Genomic DNA, 22,500 nt, shown 5'->3' with positions numbered 1-22,500 from the left:
TGGGCTTTATTTAATTGTTGATTTGAATTTCTTGCATTTGCAGTTAGGGAAACGTTAATTAACCTCCGCCATCGAAGATGGACGGAGGTTACTGTTTTCACCCCTGTCTGTTTGTTCATTTGTGAACAGTGTTACGGAAAAACTCCTCGACGGATTTCGACGAAACTTGGTGGGGGGATTAGGTATGGTCCAAGGATCATGCCATAAGATTTTGGACTTGGTCCAAAGTCCAATATGGCCGCTATGGCGACCATTTTGAAAAAATATTTGAATTTTTGTTTTTGCATTTATCCATGTTTTAAGTGATTTCCACCCCCCCTCCCCCCAAAAAAAATTTAGAGAAAAAAAAGAAAAAAAACTACTTTTTTTTCAACAAAATTGCGATTTTTTTTTTTGCATTTCTACATGTTATAAGTGATTTCCAACAAAAAACATGCCAAAATTATAATTGCGGCTGATTTTGGAACTTCAGGTGGATATAACCACGTAAAATAAATTTCTGTCTCAAGGAATCTCGTTATGACGAATGAATTGAGTATGTAAAAGTTAAAAGTAAAAGGGAAAATTGCAAACTATAACTCTGTGAGCACTGTTCACGTCAAATTGAATGAATAGGATATCAGGTTGACTTGAGTGACAGAGCAGTATTGGCGGCGGAAGTTTTGCACTCCGAGTGCTCCCCCTCTAGTTTAATACATGTTTTGTGGAAGTGACGTAGGTTTGGCAATCTCATGAAGCCTGTCCACTCGGCAACACTAATGGCATCGTATAATCTTTTGCTTTGATTTATGTCAGAGGATCAGACACGCTGATTCCAGGGATACTTCTCAAGAGTTGACGAGTAATTAACCACCAGGTCCTTTGATTCCAGACACTCAAGATAGCATGGCACAGCCACATTTACTGAGTGAACTTGAGCAAGGGCAAAATCTCCAGTCTGGGGAACACTGTGTTGCCGAGGATACAGACACTGCACCTTCTGAGCCCTCCACATGTGCGCCGGGCTCGTTGAACTTGAAGTCAGAGGATGCTCATGAACCTGCACAAGCGAATGAGTGTGTGGAGGACAAAACCAAATCACTTGGCAAGGTACAATCCAAATGTGGTTTGTTTTTTTTATTGTTATTTGTTCAAAAAATCATCTCAATGTAAACATAATGAATAATTTGCTTTTGTTTGTTTCCTTTTTGCTGCAGAAACGAAAAAAACAGTTGAAGAAAAGTCAATTCCCTGAAATGAAGAAACCGAAAGAGTATACAAGGTAAGTGTGATGGAGGTCGTTCTTTTTGCAGTGTCTTATTGGAATGTATGGACCACAGAGCAATTCCGCTGAAATTGGTGCTGGCTGGCCTATCACAAGATTGACAAAATCTTTATGTGGATGAGTTATCTTCCTTTGGAGCACAGACTTGAGAGTCTTATGAGTGAATGTTGGAATATTTTATTCATTCATTACAACATTGATTACTCTGAAGAAAAATGGAAATCACAACTTTCACCATGGTATCACTGAATATCACAATTTTTCAATGTCATTTTCTTTTCCTGCTGTTTCTAAGGTTTGTGGAATAGCAGTCACGCACAAAAATCACACAACACACAATCATTTTCAGACAAAGACGACAGACAACACAAGACTTTACATTAGACAAACACGGTTTACTGAAACTTAAAAGTGTGCTGCACCTATTTCCATCGCATGCAAGTAAAAAATTCGGCTTGGGATGTGCAGAAAAATTAAATGAAGGAAAATGGCTGCCGGCGCAAGACTCTGATACTAAAACTCGGTGTTATTTTGTCATTTTCTGTGGTAAGTGCTTTTAAAAGTATAAAATGTTGCAATGTGGCACTCACACCAACAGCAAATTACTTTTTAAGTGTGTATAGGTTATAATAGCTTGCTTTTGTTTGCTGTACCACGTATAAATCGAACAGAACAGAAGCATATGCAGATTATGGCAGACGTAACTTAATGGCGTGCGTGCGCGTGTTTTTTACGCATTTTGCACATGTTGCAGCTTAATGACCTGGTGATCTGATAATGGAAGCAGTGTTTAGTCTCAAGCATCAAAGAATGACAGACTTCAGTAACTGCATCATCTGTCAGGAAAAGAAACATGAAAAACTGACAACTGTTGGAGGAGGAAATTCTGCATTGCAAAATGCTTCTCAGTCAAGAGAAAGATTAAATGATCCACAGAATCGATCAGTTATTAAGAGAATTTATGCAGCCTCAACTGCTGAGCTAAAACAACTGGTGCTATGGTATAGATCCTGCTATTCCTCATTTACCGGCAAATGGCACATATCAAGGCTGCCGTTGAAATGTTCTGCAAAGGCAAGCTGCAGCCATGAAGGTGCTGGTCCCAGCAGACCTTCCTCAGCAGTCTGAAGTTTTGCAAGTGCTGTCGACTGGAGCCTTTGTGTGGATGGACACACTTCAATCAGACACACAGCAAAGTATTGCCTGAAATGACCATCATTGGATACATGCCTGTTGTCCAGGACTCTGTCCATGAATTGGACACACGGAATACAGTGGTACTGAGGTGCAAGCAAATTGCAAGAAAGTTTGGACAGCACCATGTTGTGCTTCCAGTGGATTAAGCATTGTACTGCAAGCTGATGGAACTCAAATGGTTAAGGGAGGAGTATCAGGGTTTTCTGATTGTCAGATTTTGTGGTCTGCACACATTATTTGAACTTTCTCAGTCATTGGCAAGCATGTCCAATCATCTGGAATTCTGGAGGTATGAACTGAGAGCAACACACTTGGGCCCAAGACAGCAGAGCACGTCATATGCAAGACAAATGAGAACACACAAGCTAACTCTTCAGGCCATGTGGAGAATTCTTCTTCCTGATGTTTTGAAATACTTACAATCAAGAGCTCTCATCTGAGGTAAGAAATAGAGCTGAGATCTTCTACTGAAAAGGCAGATCAACTTGTCTTCCTGCTGCCTTCACAAGAGTTCCAGGATGTCATGGAGGCCTATGTTGCTGACAATGACAACCCAAACTTCAAGTTCTGGTAGAGTTACATTCATATGGTTGAGATTTTTCTCCTCTTCACCAGAGCTCAAAGAGATGGAACAAGGGAATTATACCTGTATGCCTTCCAGGCCATGCTACTTTTCTTCATGAGATACAACCACACAAACTATGCTCGCTGGAGAACAGCCGACCTCAATGAGATGCACCAGCTTCCTCCAGAAGTGAAGGCTGAATTTTATGCCGGAAACTTTGTCATGAAACGTTGGACTCCACAGTTCAACCAAGTGGATCCTGACCAATCAGGAATGGCTGATTGGAATGGGCAAAAAGGGCAGAGACATCATTGGCTAACAAAGACTTCTTCAGCTCTGAGCAGATGGACTGTCTCAGATCTCACCTGGTCTTTGAAACAAGAGGAACGTTTGGCCTTGGATCAGATGATACCCTCATGCACAAGGAATCCAGGAAAGGCACACAAAAGCAAGACAACAAAGATGAAGACCATCTAATGATGAGTGAAGAGCTTCAACATGTTTTCCAGCGACATGCCTTAAACTTTGCAGAATATTGCGAGCAAAGACTTGGCAACAAAGGAGATTGAAGAAGATCTGCTGGCAGCTGAGAGGAAAGGATGAGAACAGCTGAATGCTTTTGTTATTGACAGGCTTTTGCCTTGTGACAAGAGAAACACCAAATTCAGAGACACTCTTCCAAAGAACAAGTTTCTTACCTTTTTATCATTGTTTGGTGGATAAAATACAGATCCTTGAGGTGGTGCAATGATAATTGCCAAAACATACCGTGAGATTCTCCATCTCATCGTGGTCGATGAAGCTGGGCGGGTTGTAAATCTCCATGCGTCCTCCACCATGTGCTGCTGCCCGATTCCTACATGCTTTGGCAGAAATGAATGGTGATCTTTAGTCTGGATCCAAGGCAATCGTCGCTCAAGTCCTGTTGCTGAAATTCCCTGTCCCACTGTGCTTGAAGCAACATATCTTCAAGAAAACCCAACTTTGATAAAGTGATGGATAAGCACTTGTAGCAATTGGAAAACCCCAGAATGCTGCTACCTTTGGAGACTTGGCTGATGCATTTGTCGAGGCTGTCCTTCACAGTGGGATGCTGTTCAAGTGAATTGATGTTGTATTTGACAGATACTATGAGGTTTCCATCAAGGGTGGTACCCAAAAGTGGCATCACCAAGGGTCTGTGTCCATCAGATAGCTGATGGAGACAAGAGATGTTCCTTTTGTGGTCAAGTTGGAAAATTTTCTTACTCATCAAGACACAAAGCAGAGCTGGAACAATTCCTATCACAGCAGTTAATCTTAAAGGCACCCAACAATAAGCTAATTGTGGTTGCTGGTGGCTTCAGCCATGAAGAAAGGGTCAAATTATTTGATCCTCAAGTCAATACAAAGAAGCTGGAGGCCCGTCATGAAGAAACCGACATGCGAATAATTCTTTACTGCATGAACAGTGAGGCAACAAGTATTGTCGTGGATGCAAGAGACACTGATGTATTCGTGTTGCTGATAGCCCACTACAACACTATGTCCTGCTCCCATGTTTGGCTCAAAGCTGGAACAGCAGAGCAGAGAAAGTATGTTCCAATCCACACTCTTGATAAGCATCTGCAGATGGACGCAGCTGTCGTGGAGATAGTTCCAGCATTTAATGCCCTGACAGGGTGTGATACAAACTAAGAAGAGAAGCTGGAAAACTTTTCAGCAGCACCATGATCTGCTAAAGCATCTTGGTGAGGGTGCTGCCAATGCTGGAGAGAAGCAGTAAAAGATGTCGAGGAGTTTGTTTGCAAAATGTATGAGGCACAGAACAATGCCAGTCATGAGCGACACACGAGCGAGTATGTTCATCAAAGGTCACACAACGGACATGTTTCCAACCACTAGTGATGCCTTGACATACCACATCAAGCGCTCCCATTACCAGGCATTGGTGTGTAGCCAAACCCACTTGTGGTATCCCAAGCTACCCCCTACCTGAGACCATGGGATGGAAGCTGGAAGCCAGATCTTTAATGCCAGTCATGATGTTGCTTCCTCTTATTCCAATTTCATGTATGGAGCTGATCAGCTGTGGCTGCCCAACCAGGTGCATGACTACTCGCTGAAAGTGCAAAAATTACGCCTGTCATGTACAGCTGCCTGCAAGTGCAGAATCAGCAGCAAGATGTGCAGCAATGAGTCCTATAGGACAATGTACAAATGGTACAGAGCTGTAGGTTAATCTTCAAAGTCCCATGACACCCAAAAGTTTCTGGTTATTCATATATTAACTTGACCTTCCGAGTGAAGAAATCACCCATGTTTTTTATCAATCTAAAATGGGATAATTAGACCAATATTTCGATCATTTTTGGTGCTTTTCACAACTTGCTATGCCCCGCCCCTGAAAAAGGTTGATTTCAGCGAACCGCAGCGTTGACGTCACATGCAGAAACTCGCACAGAGTGGATTGACTCGAGATCTCGAGAGCAGCGTTTCTCAACCTTTTTACCCTTGTGGAACCCTTGAAATAGTTTTCATGTCTCAGGGAACCCCTGCATATATATTATTATATACCATTATTAATATCTAGCTTTTATATTTTTATCGTAGTTCACGTGGTAAATATAATATATTTTTTTCGGATACCTGGTTTAAGGAAAAAATGACCCCCTTTTTGTCAAATTTATTGGCAATGAAAAAAAAACATACTGCTCGTTTATGAGACCTCACACCGAGGTTTTAATTCACAAAAAAAAACTTGATAAAAAAAACCTCATGTCACTTGATAAACAAAACTTAAACAAATAAAGCTGAAGCAATAAAGGTAAACAGAAGAACTAACCGAGAGAGAGAGAGAGAGAGAGAGAGACAGAGACAGAGACAGAGACAGAGACAGAGACAGAGACAGAGACAGAGACAGAGACAGAGACAGAGACAGAGACAGAGACAGAGACAGAGACAGAGACAGAGACTTCGCTCTGGGAAGCACAGAGAAGATAGATGGACAGCGTGCATGCGTCCCGTACTTGAGTCAGTCACTCAATGAGACACGAATCCGCCGCATACAGGACGTCCACTAACCAGTGAGGGCGGTTTCACACTGGTGCCATATAGACATCGTTAAATACATTCCCTATGATTGTTATAATTGTAAATAATATTAGAGGTTGAAGCCTCTATTATAATAACCAAGGAGTTTCCAACAATATGCCATACGTGTATAGTAAAATTACGAATATTAAATCAAACAAAAACTACTCAAAAATACATTAGCCTATTTATTACTGTTTCTCGCGGAACCCCGAGCGACCTCTTGCGGAACCCTGGTTGAGAAACACTGCTCTCGAGTCTCGACTAGTCCGATAAATCCATCGTCCGTCCGACTTGTCCGATAAATCTGACGTGCTGTAGCTTTCTTTTATTATTCTCTTTTCTTCATTGTTTTCTACTGGTGCTATATGATGACAGTAGGAATAAAATAAATAAAAATGCAACAGAACGTCAGATTTATCGGACTACTCTAGACAATTGTGTCACAAGGTGTGTTCTGCACACAAGTTTTCATCGTATCCGGACAGCGAGGTTGCTTCCTTTTATGCGCAGAGAGACACGGCCGATGACATGGGCTGGCCTTGCTTGTGATTTATTCGCCGCGGAGAAACATGTCCACTGCGCTGCGCTGGTCACGTCACCTTACTAAAATATTTCTGATATCGAGCAGTATGCAAGTCGAATTTACATTATTGAATTACGAATAGGATTTTGTCTAACCAGTTGTTATTGCCAAGTCTTACTTCGATGTCCTCCCGATCATAATTAACTCCGGGAATTTCATCGCCATTTTCCTCTGTTTGTCCTGCTTCGGGCTCGAACGGCAAAGGCCTTATTTCATTTCCAGCTGCCTGAACTTCAACTCCCGCGACTGTTATCCGACAATTCTCCATGTGATTCAGACCAAAATCCTTCATTTCTCTCACACTCACTGTCGTTACCAGATAAATGAAAGTCCATGTCATCCATTATTCAAAACCAAATGTTCTATTTTTTTTAAAGCATAAATGAACGAAGCAATTGAGTCGACCAATCGAATGTGGAAACGCACGGAAAGCCAATAGAATCACGTAGACCACCAACCCGAGTAATTTATGTGCAGCCTTTGTCAAACTGCAGTTGATGTCATGTGGGTTACGCCCCTTTCAGTATAATTTTTAGGGGCGTTCACGAAGAGGTTTGTTTTTTTAATTTTACATTTTACAGAATGAGTATTGTGAAAAAACATTGTCAGATCTGAAATCACAATGACAAACTCCTATAGGACATATATATATATATATATATATATATATATATATATATATATATATATATATATATATATATATATATATATATATATATATATATATATATATGAAATTTCAGTACTTTTGGGTGTCATGGGACCTTTAAAGCATGACTTCTGAACATGTGACAGACCTTATCTAATATGCCTTGCACTATCTTATTCCCATCAAAATAGTTTTTGAGGAAGTCCTTTTGCAATTCTATTGTCGGTCAAAAATGCATTTTGTGCTGTTGCTTATTGTTTCATTTCATAGTCCTACCTTTGTGGCAGACATCTTGGATGCAAATCAAAGGCTTAACATGTCACGAACATGAAAATTTGCTGCAACATAGCAATCGCAAAGTGAAACCATACTCGTATCATCTCAAGAACAACTGTACTGAACAAACTGCCAGTAGTTTCAGATAACTTGGTAGATATTTCCTTTTTGGGTTAACTGTGACAGATGCAAACTTTGTTGTGGCAGAAATGGATTCAGCACCCCCAAAACAGAAGATATGACCATTTGCCAACTTTTCCTCAAATTTGCCATCAGCTCCTAAAATAATGGTAATTTTCTATATCTGGATTAGCCTAGATTAATGAAGAATGAAAAAATATTTTGAACTTTCCTGGCCGAAGCATCGTGGGAGCGATAGCTCTGCCCTCTTGGTGACGTAAATCTCGAAAGTACTCTCAAACCTTTTTTTCACTGTGCTTAATTTGGCTGTGATGGGAGAACATAAAAGCTGGAGTGGTACATCTGGTACTGGCAGTGGAATTACTTAGCAACTAACCATATGTGTGGGCATTGCTCCTTTTGTCTTCTCTTCACCTGCTGGAAATGTATGGTTCAAAATGTTGCTGCAACTTGTACAACTTTCATTCCTTTTGTTCGATTTTGCACTCATGTAACCTTCCGTTGCTTTTGTGTAATTTTGTCCTCTTTTCACAGCACTGCAGATTCGTTCAGCATTCTCAGGACATCTTTGCCTGTTGGGCCAAGTGGAACGGAGGGTGAGAACGATAGCAGCAGACATTGACAAAAGCCAAAGATGATGAAGGATGTTTCGTGATAAAACAGCTTGTGGAAGGTTTTACAAATCTATGAATACTGTATCACTATCATTGTGAGAAGGATTCAAACTTGACCTGGACTTTTCTGATGTAATGAAGAGTAATATTTCTCTGTCTCTGTCTCTGTCTCTGTCTCTGTCTCTCTCTCTCTCTCTCTCTCTCTCTCTCTCTTCCTCTCTCTCTCTGTCTGTCTGTCTCGTGGCCCAACTGATTGTTCAGATTGTCATTGAATCGGATATCAATAAGCTGAAGGAATCCTTGATATCCCTATTTTCCTATCTTCATCTCTTGCGATCTTTGTTTCCCTCTCCTCTCCTCTCCTCTTCTCTTCTCTTCTCTTCTCTTCCTCTATGTCCTCTCTCTCTTCACATCTCTTGCTCATGATTGCTTCACATATGCAATCAAAGAATGCTTTTGCTTACCGCCTCTTGTTGTATGTGTGTGTCTTTGTTGCTCTTTTCTTCTCTTTTCTATCTTTGTTTTTCTCTTATTTTTGTTTTCGCTTTGTGGTCCAATGTTCTTTCTTCATCCTGTTTTATCAACTAGCAGAGAGAGAGCTGGAATGGGTCATTTGGGGAAGAAGAGATAATAAGTATGGATGGAGAAGAATTGAGGTAGTGTTGAACAACTGTATTGAAGCACTGGAGGGAAGATGAGAATGACTAGACTGGGGAAGTTGGTTGTACAGGTGAGAAAAAAAGAGCATTAAATGAGTGGAGGTGAGCAGTGATCCTGGATTTTTGAGGCTCAACAAAAAGAGGGAAATTGGCAGACCATGTGCACCCTCCATAAACCTGGGAGTGATAGAGTGAAAATAGGGCAGAGGGTGCAAGACCAAAAGGGAGGTGGTAGGCAGAGAGGCCACCAACTTGTGTGAGATGTGAAAGTAACAGGCCTCGACACTCAGATTAGTAACAGACGATCCCAATGATATTGAGGGCCTTGCTTTCCACAGAATCAAGAAGGGCAAGGTGTATTGCAGGGGTGCTAGCCCAAATGGGAGAGCAGTACTCCATCAAGCTGTGAATAAAGTGCTTGTAGGTTGTCAAAAGTTCAGACAGGCGAAGGAAAGACCTTGCACGATGATGGAAACCCAGTCGGAGGCTGGCTTTGGAGGTTATCTTGGAAATATGGTCTGCCCAAGAATGATCATGACTGATGGTGAAATCACAAAGTGTGAGTGACAATGTCTTCAAGTGGTTTGTTCAGGGAGTAGATGGGAGGTTTTGCCAAATGGTCCTTTTGGAGAGATGGGGTTAGTCATATGGGGGATCGCTAATTGAGACTAGCCCATTGGGCCCACGCTACATTATCATTGCTCCACAGTGACCTCGTGTGTGTTGTTTTTGAAGCAGAATGGAAAGCCTGCACTGCTGTGAAAATGTTAGAGACATTTTGCACTCTTCTACTCTGATATATATGGAAACTAAAACTATGTGTTCAATGCAAAAACACCCTTATGAAAAAGAAAATATTTTTCAAACTAGAACGGTACTCGTTAGTCATACCCCCGCCAGGCCAAACAGTTTAGGTTTTGTGAAATACCACCTTCTGGCAACATTTAGCTTGCATCTCTCCGAAAAGTACTATTCACATCCACAGCAAAAATAATCATGACATGAACATTATACATTGTCATTTAAGCTTTTGCTATATACATGAAGATCACTGTTTTCTTACATTAGTTGGTGCACACAAAACGATAGTAAACAGTGGGTATGGGCTTTATTTAATTGTTGATGTGAATTTCTTGCATTTTGCAGTCAGGGAAATGTTAATTTAATACGTTTTTTCGTGGAAGTGACGTAGGTTTGGCAATCTCATGTAGCCTGTCTACTCGGCCAGTGCTTCTCAAACTATCTGATGTGGTGGACCAACAGGTTTTTTTTCCAATGTGCCAGAGACCGGTACCATATTTTTGCCATATTATTATTTGTTTATGATCCGAGAAAATATTGTTTGAACATTCGTAGTAATATTAATTTATACCGGAAAAATATTAAAATATAATAAAAGTTGACACATTTTTTTAATATATATTTTGTATTATAAATATATATACATATATTTTTTTGTATCATATATAGAGATAGAGATAGAGATATCTCGTATTTCGAATTTGTCGGCTTAAATATATTATTTTTCAAGATTGTATACATTTTCATTGTATACATTACATGTTATATATTATGATAATAGGAAACTGGAAACTTGCCGCGGACTGGCAGTCAATGACTGGCGTACCAGCACCGGTCCGCGTACCACCACTTTGAATAGCACTGTACTAGGCAATACTAATGGCATCGTATAATCTTTTGGTTTGATTTATGTTGCAGGATCACGCAAGCTGATTCTAGGGATACTTTTTTAACCACCATGTCCTTTTATTCCAGACACTCATGATAGCATGGCACAGCTACATTCACCGAGTGAACTTGAGCAAGGGCAAAGTCTCCAGTCTGTGGAACACTGTGTTGCCTTGGGTACAGACACTGCACCTTCTGAGCCCTCCACATGTGCATCGGGCTCGTTGAACTTACAGTCAGAGGATGCTCACGAACCTGCACAAGCGAATGAGTGTGAAGAGGACAAAACCAAATCACTTGGCAAGGTACAACCCAAATGTGGTTTGTTTTTTTATTTTTGTTTTTTTCAAAAAATCAGCTCAATGAAAACATAATGAATAATTTGCTTTTGTTTGTTTGCTTTGTGCTGCAGAAACGAAAGAAACAGTTGAAGAAAGAAAGCCAATTGCCTGAAATGAAGAAACCGAAAGAGTCTTCAAGGTATGTGTGAATGGAGGTAGTTCTTTTTGCAGTGTCTTATTGGAATGTATGGACTACAGAGCAATTCCGCTGATACTGGTGCTGGTTGGCCCATCACAAGATAGATAAAATCTTTATGTGGATGAGTTATCTTCCTTTGGAGCATAGACTTGAGAGTATTGTGAGTGAATGTTGGGATATTTTATTCATTGGTTACAACATTGATTACTCTGAAGAAAAATACTCCCGAGCGGGAGTGCCAGTCATCTCTGCCAGAGGTCGACAGAAGCAAAATCAAATTAGGGGAATCTAAAATCGATTCCATGGCTCGTGGATCTAGTCGTAGAATGCAGATCGCCAGAACAGTCAGTCACTTCAAATAAATGATGAAGGAGACACTTTTCTGAATAAGTGATCCTGACAACAGCAGGCGTGCTTTAATGCTAATTTATGTGATACCTGGGGTTCCACGACGATTTGCGGCATTGTGAAATGGTACCGAATAGTTTTTATCCGCCTCGTGGTGCGCCGGAAACCTCAACAAGGTCTCCCGCGCTGATTTTAACTTCAAATTCAATTATGTTTCCACCTTTCGCACTGCATAAGGTTGATCGACACTGAAATAAAGCGAATTCGACCTGAAATTCACCTTCAATGAGGGAAATGCATCGAATGCGTTGGGTGGGTGGGTGTGGGTGCCGAGATGCCGCGGATTCTGGCAGGCATGGGATGAAGCTTAGAATTGTCTCCTCGAGGGAATGCTAACTGTTGAGGTCTGGGAGATTAATGTTTACATTTTTGAGGGTTTTAGAACACGCTTTACAGTTCTCTAAAAATTCCGGTGCAAAAGAGACGTTTTATGATTGTATAAAAAATATTTCGTCCGCCGCGTCACGGCTCATCACGTGACACCACGCACGAGAACAGATGCGTCGTTGAGTCATGTAAAGGTTTTGCGTGTGCGCGCTGACGACTCTCGTTTGAAGGGCTATAAAATCAGAACGAGATCAAATTTCAAAAAAATGGCTCGTGTTGTTCTCGATAATAGTCCATAGTATCTGAATCACTAATAACATTTGGTCTCTCTTGAGAAATGAGGGAGGAGATACGATTTGAAATCGACGATTTTCGCAACTTTGACAGCCTCGTGACCTTGACCTCGACCTTGGACGACCTTGAAAGTTATATCGTTGTGCACGTCTCATCGACCTCTATCCATTCCACTCTTGGTTATTTGTCTCCACTCGGTTTGATTGTGGACGGACCGATGGACGTACGGACGGGCGGACAGACTTCGAGACTGGCTTTATTGGGTCATCTCCACTGAGATGTAGAGATGACATAAAAATGGAAATCACAACTTTCACCATGGTATCACTGAATATAATATCACAATTTTTCGATGTCATTTTCTTCTCCTGCTGTTTCTAAGGTTTGTGGAACAGCAGCAATGCCAACCCTCCCGATTTCATCGGGAGGCTTCCGAAAATTCACCCAAACTCCCGCCCTTGCGATCACTATCCTTATCCTCCCGAAATTTTGATATTTTTGCACTGTTCACTAATCAGAATGTACTAGTATGAGAATTGAATGAAAAGCATCGTCTGCTACGTATAGCATGTGGTAACTCCATAACGTTCGCTGCTACCAAATTGTACGTAAAAAATTGCAAATTCAAATGAGGAGCAGCGAAACATTGGGTCTGGATCTCGCTTATGCGATCATGCACTGAGATTTAGTGCATGCGGTATGTGTGCAATTCAGTGCATGCGGTATGTATGCACACTGTATATGCATGCGATACGCTCACTGCATGCAGCTGGGCCCCGTACCAGCCCGGCGGTCGCGACCACCGTGCGGTGTTTAACAGCCGCTAGAGTTCTACGAGTCGCGCTGCAGCTGTGGAACATCGACTTCGAAGTTACCGATGCTTCAAGCCCTCGATGTTGATTACGAAATGGCAGAAAAGAAGCTTACGAAGACCAAGAAATGGTCTCAGAAGTACAAGACCGAATACAGTCTCCAATACCCGTGTATTCGAAAGTCTGAAAGAGGAATTCATCATGCGTATTGTACAGTATGCAGCGTTGATATTTCAGTTGAGCACGGAGGTCGCGATGATATTCGGAAGCACGTTGGAAGCAAACGGCACACAGACATTGCAAAGGAGAGATCTTCGAGCACGAGTACCGGTACACTTCTGAATTATTTCAGCAAACAAGCGAGGAAGAGGATGTTACCCGAGCGGAACTTCTCTTTAGTGGATTTATTGTGGAACATAACTTGCCCATATCAGTCTCAGATCATGCTGGACCTCTATTTCAAAAGATGTTTCCAGATTCAAAAGTTGCTTCAAAGTATGGATGTGCAAGAACAAAAACTTCAGCAATAATTGGTGAGTTGTCAAATGTTACTGCTTCATCTATTGCCGATATTGCTAGACTAGCTCCATTTAGCCTAGCTACAGACGGTAGCAATGACAGTGGTGAGGCCCAGCTATATCCTGTCCTGATTTCGTACTATGACAACAGTGCTGGGATTGTGAAGCAAGGTTTGCTAAGTTTGCCTGCGTGCAAACAAGATTCCACTGGAGAAAACATTTTCAAACTGCTTGATCATGAGTTCAGTGACAGGAAAATTCCGTGGGGAAATTGTGTTTCCTTTTGTGCTGATAATGCCTCTGTCATGGTGGGCAAGCACAAAGGAGTCGCTGCTTATATCTACAAACAAAATCCAGAGTGCTACATCATGGGATGCCCTTGCCATATGATGCACAATACGGCCAAGAAGGCGGCTCAGGCCTTACCCATTGAATTAGATGACTTTCTCATCGATATTTACTACTACTTGGACAAAAGTAGTAAACGCGTCAAAGGAGTGAAAGCACTGCAAGAACTCTGTGATGCCCCGACACACAAGATTCTGAAGCATGTCGCAACAAGGTGGCTGTCCCTTGGTCAGTGCCTAGACAGGCTGATTGAACAGTGGGAGCCACTTCGCCTCTTCTTCAAAGAAGAAGTACGAAGAAAAATGCAACCAACTGTAGCCAAGACTCTAACAACGAGCAAGAAGGACGGCACTGTATCTACTGCCAGTACTGGCACTGCAGGATCAAGCACTAGTGGAGCAGCATTCACCACTACCACTGCAGTATCTGCTGCGAAGAAGACAGCAGGGACAGCACCAAAACCAATGCTGAGAGCAGGTAGCATCACCGGCCCTTCATCACGTTCATCTACAAAGCAGATCCCTTCAGAGTCGAGAAAGACTGTGATAGTCCCATCTACAGGCAAAGAAGGACCCAAGTTAAGTTCTGCTTTTGCCAAATCACTTGATAGAAGCTCAGCAAAACCTTTGAATCAGAGGTCTTCTTCCTTGGCTGCACCTACCTCAAGCTCTCTCCTCAAACGTAAAATTGGATCTGGTACTACGAGTCTGACCTCTTCTGCTGGCAGTAAACGCAAGTGTGATCGCCCTGCGGCTAAGTGTACTACGAGTTCGACAACTAAAAGCGCATCTTCCTCAAACACTGTGCAGGAATCTAGAGAAAAACGTGTCAACAGGATGTTCTTGTCTCCACAAACAAAACTCTATTGTTTCTTCCTTCGATATGCTAACAAGCTTTTTGAGAAGGGGAATCTTCTGCTCCAAAGAGACGAACCCTGTATTCATCTCCTGCACGGAGAATTGAATGGTCTTCTGAAAGATATCTTCGTACGGTTTTTGAAACCATCGGTGTCATCGGTTGCTCTGGTAAATGTACCCTTCTCTGACAGAAATCATCAGAAGAATGATGAGGACCTCATGATTGGGAACGATGCCAAACTGTATATAAGGGAACAAAGGAGTCTCAAGAAATCCACCTTCACTCTGAGTGAGTCAGACAACCAAGGTTTCTTCAGTGCAGTTCGCTCATATTATGTGAAAGCCTGCAATTACATCTTCAAAACCTGGCCGCTAGATGATGAATTAGCCAAGCATGCTCAGGTGCTGGATGTTAAGCTACACCAAGAAGTGGGGTTTGACTGTGTGGAGTTTTTCATCAAGAAATTCCCCTGTCTGTTCAGTGGCGGTGATAGTGACATAGACAGTCTTGAGAGTGAATTCGCTCACTACCAGGCAGACGCCTCCATAGCTACAATTGCTACTGAGACAGTGAGAGTGGATGAGCAGTGGCATCAGATTTCACAGCTCACAGATCCCTGCACTGGTGCCAAGAAGTATCCTAATTTGAGCAAAGTGATGAAGGGAATCTTGGTCATTCCTCATTCGAACGCATCATGTGAGCGGGCACTCAGTCTTGTACGGAAGAATCATACTGAATTTCGTCCCAATTTGAGTGTCAAAACCCTGGAAGCTCTCTTAATTGAAAAACTAGCTCATCGCACCCCTTGCTACCAGAGAGAATACAGCAAAGGCATAATCAGAAGGGCTAAAAGAGCCACACAGCTGTCACTCAGCAAAGCTGCCATGGAAAAAGCAAGCAGCAGTAGTACCAGCCAGTAAGGTAAGAAAAATATTGCTTCTTTTGTGCTTTTTGTTAATCTTTGATTATCCCCTAACTTACTAATATTAACATACATGTAACATTAAAAAGTGCACAATTTTCCCCTTTTTTTGTTCAAAAAGTGGGAATTCTTAACATGTTAAATGCTCCAAAATAGGGCTCAGAGGGCACTAGAGAGCGTCTAGAACCCCAGAGCTTCCAGGGCCCTAAGGCGGGCCCTGGACCCCACCGCAAGGGTCGAGCGCTCCGCGCTAGAGATGTGCGCTTCGCGCACATTATTTGGTGTCGGTTGCAAATCCTCCCTAATTCTGATTTCCAAAAGTTGGCATCTCTGGAACAGCAGTCATGCACATAAATCACACAACATACATTTATATGCAGACAAAGACAACAGACATCACAAGACTTGACATTAGACAAACACGGTCGTTGACGTGAGGGAATGTTACTTCCTGGAATGTCAGCTGTCGGCGCTGTCACCGGTCAGCGGGGCACATTTATTAAGACATCTGCCACCCATGGTTTTTTAACTATCCTCAAAATGCTGAGTATAAAGCGAGGAAACAGCACTCACTATTTTAAAAATCTTTTTAAAAATTATAACAAAATAATTTATTTGAGTTATAATCAAAGCTTCTGGAAGATGAGAACAAGATGCTTGGGGATAAAGGGAAGTAAATGTATTCAGTCAGGCTTCAGAGAACAGGTCGATATGGGACAAGAGCTTAAACAGGACGCAATCAAGAAGCCTTCGAGGAAAAGTGAAGTTCTTGAAGCTTAAACCAGATACGCTTTTATCTGAGAACTAGACACCGAATCGTTTGTAATTGTTGATCAAGCTTCGTTCTAACTCTGTTCGGCGAATGCAAATTTCCAAAAATTGTGACCATGATGGCAAATTTGAGGTAAAGCTTGCATGCATAATTTGCTGAAACTTTAAAGTGTGCTGCACCTATTTCCATCGCATGCAAGTAAAAATTCGGCTTGGGATGTGAAGAAAAATTAAATGAAAGAAAATGGCTGCCGGCGCAGGACTCTGATACGCAGGACTCTGATACGCAGGACGCAGGAAATAACTCGGCGTTATTTTGTCATTTTCTGTGGTAAGTGCTTTTAAAAGTATAAAATGTTGCAATGTGGCACTCACACCAACAGCAAATTACTTTTTAAGTGTGTATAGGTTATAATAGCTTGCTTTTGTTTTCTGTACCACGGATAAATTGAACAGAACAGAAGCATGTACAGATAATGGCAGACGTAACTTAACGTTGTGTGTGTGTGTGTGTGTGTGTGTGTGTGTGTGTGTGTGTGTGTGTGTGTGTGTGTGTGTGTGTGTGTGTGTGTGTGTGTGTGTGTGTGTGTGTGTGTGTGTCTGTTTTGTACGCATTTTGCACATGTTGCAGCTTAATGACCTGGTGATCTGATAATGGAAGCAGTGTTTAGTCTCAAGCATCAAAGAATGACAGACTTCAGTAACTGCATCATCTGTCAGGAAAAGAAACATGAAAAACTGACAACTGGTGGAGGAGGACATTCTGCATTGCAAAATGCTGCTCAGTCAAGAGAAAGATGAAGTGATCCACAGAATTGATCAGTTGTTAAGATAATTTATGCAGCCTCAACTGCTGAACTAAAACAACTAGTGCTATGGTATAGATCCTGCTGTTCCTCATTTACCGGCAAATGGCACATATCAAGGCTGCCGTTGAAATGTTCTGCAAAGGCAAGCTGCAGCCACGAACGTGCTGGTTCCAGCAGACCTTCCTCGGCAGTCTGAAGTTTTGCAAGTGCTGTCAACTGGAGCCTTTGTGTGGATGGACACACTTCAATCAGACACACAGCAAAGTCTTGCCTGCGATGACCATCATTGGATACATGCCTGTTGTCCAGGACCCTGCCCATGAATTGGACACACTGAATACAGTGGTACTGAGGTGCAAGCAGGTTGCAAGAAAGTTTGGACAGCACCATGTTGTGCTTCCAGTGGATTAAGCATTGTACTGCAAGCTGATGGAACTCAAATGGTTAAGGGAGGAGTATCAGGGTTTTCTGGTTGTCAGATTTTGTGGTCTGCACACATTATTTGAACTTTCTCAGTCATTGGCAAGCATGTCCAATCATCTGGGATTCTGGAGGTATTGACTGAGAGCAACACACTTGGGTCCAAGACAGCAGAACACGTCATATGCAAGACGAATGAAGACACACAAGCTGACTCTTCAGGCCATGTGGAGAATTCTTCTTCCTGATGTTTTGAAATACTTACAATCAAGAGCTCTCATCTGAGGTAAGAAATAGAGCTGAGATCTTCTACTGAAAAGGCAGATGAACTTGTCTCCCTGCTGGCTTCACAAGAGTTCCAGGATGTCATGGAGGCCTATGTTGCTGACAATGACAACACAAACTTCAAGTTCTGGTGGAGTTACATTCATATGGTTGAGATTTTTCTCCTCTTCACCAGAGCTCAAAGAGATGGAACATGGGAATTACACCTGTATGCCTTCCAGGCCATGCTACCTTTCTTCATGAGATACAACCACACAAACGATGCTCACTGGGGAACAGCGTACCTCAATGAGATGCACCAGCTTCCTCCAGAAGTGAAGGATGAATTTTATGCCGGAAACTTTGTCATTGAACGTGGGATTACAAAGTTCAACCAAGTGGATCCTGACCAGTCAGGAATTGCTGATTGGGACGGGCAAAAAGGGCAGAGACATCATTGGGCTAACAAAGACTTCTTCAGCTCTGAGCAGATGGGCTGTCTCAGATCTCACCTGGTCTTTGAAACAAGAGAAACGTTTGGCCTTGGATCGGATGATACCCTCATGCACAAGGAATCCAGGAAAGGCACACAAAAACAAGGCAACAAAGATGAAGATCATGTAATGATGACTGAAGAGCTTCAACATGTTTTCTAGCGACATGCCTCAAACTTTGCAGAATGTTGCGAGCAAAGACTTGGCAACAATGGAGATTGAAGAAGACCTGCTGGCAGCTGAGAGGAAAGGATGAGAACAGCTGAATGCTTTTGTTCTCGACAGGCTTTTGCCTTGTGACAAGAGAAACACCAAATTCAGAGACACTCTTCCAAAGAACAAGTTTCTTACCTTTTTATCCTTGTTTAGTGGATAAAATACAGATCCTTGAGGTGGTGCAATGATAATTGTCAAAACATTCCGTGAGATTCTCCATCTCATCGTGGTCGATGAAGCTGGGCGGGTTGTAAATCTCCATGCGTCCTCCACCATGTGCTGCTGCCCGATTCCTACATGCTTTGGCAGAAATGAATGGTGATCTTTAGTCTGGATCCAAGGCAATCGTCGCTCAAGTCCTGTTGCTGAAATTCCCTGTCCCACTGTGCTTGAAGCAACAGATCTTCAAGAAAACCAAACTTTGATAATCGATGGAAAAGCACTTGTAGCAATTGAAAAACCCCAGAATGCTGCCACCTTTGGAGACTTGGCTGATGCATTTGTCGAGGCTGTCCTTCACAGTGGGATGCTGTTCAAGTGAATTGATGTTGTATTTGACAGATACTATGAGGTTTCCATCAAGGGTGGTACCCAAAAGTGGCATAACCAAGGGTCTGTGTCCATCAGAAGGCTGAAAGAGAACAGAGATGTTCCTTTTCTGGTCAAGTGGGAAAATTTTCTTACTCATCAGGACACAAAGCAGAGCTGGAACAATTCCTATCACAGCAGTTAATCTTAAAGGCACCCAACAACAAGCTAATTGTGGTTGCTGGTAGCTTCAGCCATGAAGAAAGGGTCAAATTATTTGGTCCTCAAGTCAATACAGAGAAGCTGGAGGCCCGTCATGAAGAAACCGACTCGCGAATCATTCTTTACTAGATGAACAGTGAGGCAACAAGTATTGTAGTGGGTGCAAGAGACACTGATGTATTCGTGTTGCTGATAGCCCACGACAACAATATGTCCTGCTCCCATGTTTGGCTCAAAGCTGGAACAGCAGAGCAGAGAAAGTATGTTCCAATCCACACTCTTGATAAGCATCTGCAGATGGACGCAGCTATCCTGGAGATAGTTCCAGCATTTAATGCCCTGACAGGGTGTGATACAAACTCAGAAGAGAAGCTGGAAAGTTTTTCAGCAGCACCATGATCTGTGAAAGCATCTTGGTGAGGGTGCTGACAATGCTGGAGAGAAGCAGTCAAAGATGCCGAGGAGTTTGTTTGCAAAATGTATGAGGCACAGAACAATGCCAGTCATGAACGACACACGAGCGAGTATGTTCATCAAAGGTCACACAACGGACATGTTTCCAACCACAAGTGATGCCTTGACATACCACATCAAGCGCTCCCATTACCAGGCATTGGTGTGTAGCCAAACCCACTTGTGGTATCCCAAGCTACCCCCTACCTGAGACCATGGGATGGAAGCTGGAAGCCAGATCTTTAATGCCAGTCCTGATGTTGCTTCCTCCTATTCCAATGTCATGTATGGAGCTGATAAGCTGTGGCTGCCCAACCAGGTGCATGACTACTCGCTGCAAGTGCAAAAAGTCAGGCCTGCCATGTACAGCTGCCTGCAAGTGCAGAATCAGCAGCAAGATGTGCAGCAATGAGTCCTATAGGACAATGTACAAATGGTACAGAGCTGAAGGTTTTTTTTTTTTTTTTTTTTTTTGTATACCTTGGTCGAGGCTCGTATGAGAGCGAACACACAACTCACAGCAAGGAGGCATGAGACAAGAGGGGCGGGAGTGGAAGGGACAAAACAGTGGGGAACAGACACATTAGGTGAACTGTGGAAGGGAGAGGGATGGGGATGGGACGGGGAACATGGCGAAGAGAAGATGGACATTTCAGGGACTTTCAGGAAGGAAAGCAGGAGAAATGAAGGAAGTGGGCTTGGGTCGATTATCGGGGGTAGAAAAGATCAAGGATTTGGATGGGGGAAGATAAGAGGTGGTGGTGAACCTGTTTTGAAAGCCTGGAGGGAAGAATGGGAAAGAATAGAGTGAGGAAGTTTATTCCAAAGGCGGGAAAAAAGAGGAATGAAAGAGTGAAGATGAGCAGTGATTCGTGATTTTGGTAGTTTTACCAGAAGGGGGTTGTTGGCGGACCTTGAGCGCCCTGTGGAAATGTGGTGGGGACAAATCGCAGAGAGAGCAGGGGGGGGCAAGGCTGGAGAGGAGTCGGTAGAAGACAGAAAGACCACCGACCAACCTGCGGTGATTGAGTGAGAGGCCCAAAGATTCAGCTTCATTGCGGGAGATGCCGATGATCTGAAATGCCCTGGTTTCGACAGCGTGAGGCCGAGAAAGGTGGGAGGCAGGAGCACCAGCCCAGAGGGGAGAGCAGTACTCCATCAGGCTACGGACAAAAGCTTTGTAAGTGGTCAGGAGCTCAAGAGGGCCGAGGAAGGACTTAGCACGACGGAGGATTCCCAGTCGGCGACTGGCTTTTGAGGCGAGGTTGGAAATGTGACTTTCCCAGGAAAGGTCATGGCAGATAGTGAGACCCAGAAGCTTGAAAGAAAAGACTTCTTCCAGAGGATTGTTGAGAAAGTGGATGGGGGGGTTTTGAAAACGGTCCTTTCGAAGAGACATAGTGAGAGTGTGAGATTTGTCTGGATTGAAAGACATGTTCCACGTGTTGGACCAGTTTGTGATTTTATCCAGATCTGCAGTGAGCGAAGAAGCTGCTGCTTGCTGGTCTGAGGGATGACAGATGGTACGGCAGAGGGTGGAGTCGTCGGCAAAGAGAAATAGAGGATTTTCCAGAGAGTCCGAGAGATCATTGATGAAAACCAGAAAAAGAACAGGGCCCAGAACGCCACCTTGAGGAACTCCAGCCTGAACAGGAAGAGTGGATGAAAGAACTCCATTTAGGGCCACACGTTGACTGCGACAGGAGAGGAAGTCTGCAAGCCATGAGTGGAGATGGCCTTGAATACCATGGGAAGAGAGTTTGGTGAGTAGGGCAGGGTGCCAGACTGTGTCAAAAGCACGTGATATGTCCAGGGATACGGCTCGGATTTCCTGTCTGGCATTGAGGACCTCCATCCATTGATGGGAGAGCAGAAGCAGCATATCCAGGGTAGAGTGACCTGGTCTGAAACCAAATTGATGATTGGAAATCAAGCCATTGGAGAAGAGGAAGGATTTCATGTCTGAAGCGATGATGGATTCCATCACCTTGCTGATGATTGGGAGAAGGCTGATTGGTCTGTAGTTAGAGGGATCTGTTTTTGCACCTTTTTATGCAGGGCAGTGATGTTAGCAGATTTCCAAGCAGATGGCAGATGACCTTGGGCAAATGAGAGGGTGAATAGAACAGAGAGAGGGTGAGCAAGAGCAGAAGAGCAGGCTTTGAGGACACGTGGGCTGATGCCGTCTGGACCGGTTGCAGAATCTGACTCGAGGTTTGAAAGCAAGCTCTCCACCTTGTTAGGAGAAAAGGACACAGAGTCCAGGGACAGTTGGGTGCGACTGGGTAAAGTGGGTGGAGATAGTGATGGGGTTAATCTTGATGCACGACTTCTGAACATGTGACAGACCTTATCTAATATGCCTTGCACTATTTTATTCCCATCAAAATAGTGTTTGAGGAAGTCCTTTTGCAATTCTATTGTCGGTCAAAAATGCATTTTGTGCTGTTGCTTTTTGTTTCATTTCATGGTCCCACCTTTGTGGCAGACATCTTGGATGCAAATTAAAGGCTTAACATGTCACGAACATGAAAATTTGCATCAACATAGCATTCGCAAAGTGAAACCATACTCGTATCATCTCAAGAACAACTGTACTGAACAAACTGCTCGTAGTTTCAGAAAACTTGGTAGATATTTC

At 42.9% G+C, this 22,500-nt stretch overlaps 1 protein-coding gene across 1 annotated transcript in view; it reads left to right on the top strand.

Annotated features, from left to right (window-relative positions):
• The first annotated feature begins 871 nt into the window (after positions 1–871).
• RNF213 (ring finger protein 213) overlaps positions 872–22,500 on the top strand; it is a 645,256-nt gene continuing 623,627 nt past the window's right edge. Inside the window, exons 1-5 of the mRNA XM_085875807.1 lie at positions 872–1,089; positions 1,197–1,261; positions 8,288–8,349; positions 10,803–11,020; positions 11,128–11,195. Of these exons, the coding sequence (XP_085731933.1) occupies positions 886–1,089; positions 1,197–1,261; positions 8,288–8,349; positions 10,803–11,020; positions 11,128–11,195 (617 nt within the window). The 5' untranslated portion in view covers positions 872–885. The remainder of the gene's footprint in view (positions 1,090–1,196; positions 1,262–8,287; positions 8,350–10,802; positions 11,021–11,127; positions 11,196–22,500) is intronic.

This window comes from Eptatretus burgeri, chromosome 3, assembly GCF_056783735.1.
Source record: "Eptatretus burgeri isolate ZD-2024b chromosome 3, Ebu_testis_v1, whole genome shotgun sequence".
NCBI classification, from domain to species: domain Eukaryota; kingdom Metazoa; phylum Chordata; class Myxini; order Myxiniformes; family Myxinidae; genus Eptatretus; species Eptatretus burgeri.
This window is presented reverse-complemented; position numbering and strand designations above follow the sequence as displayed.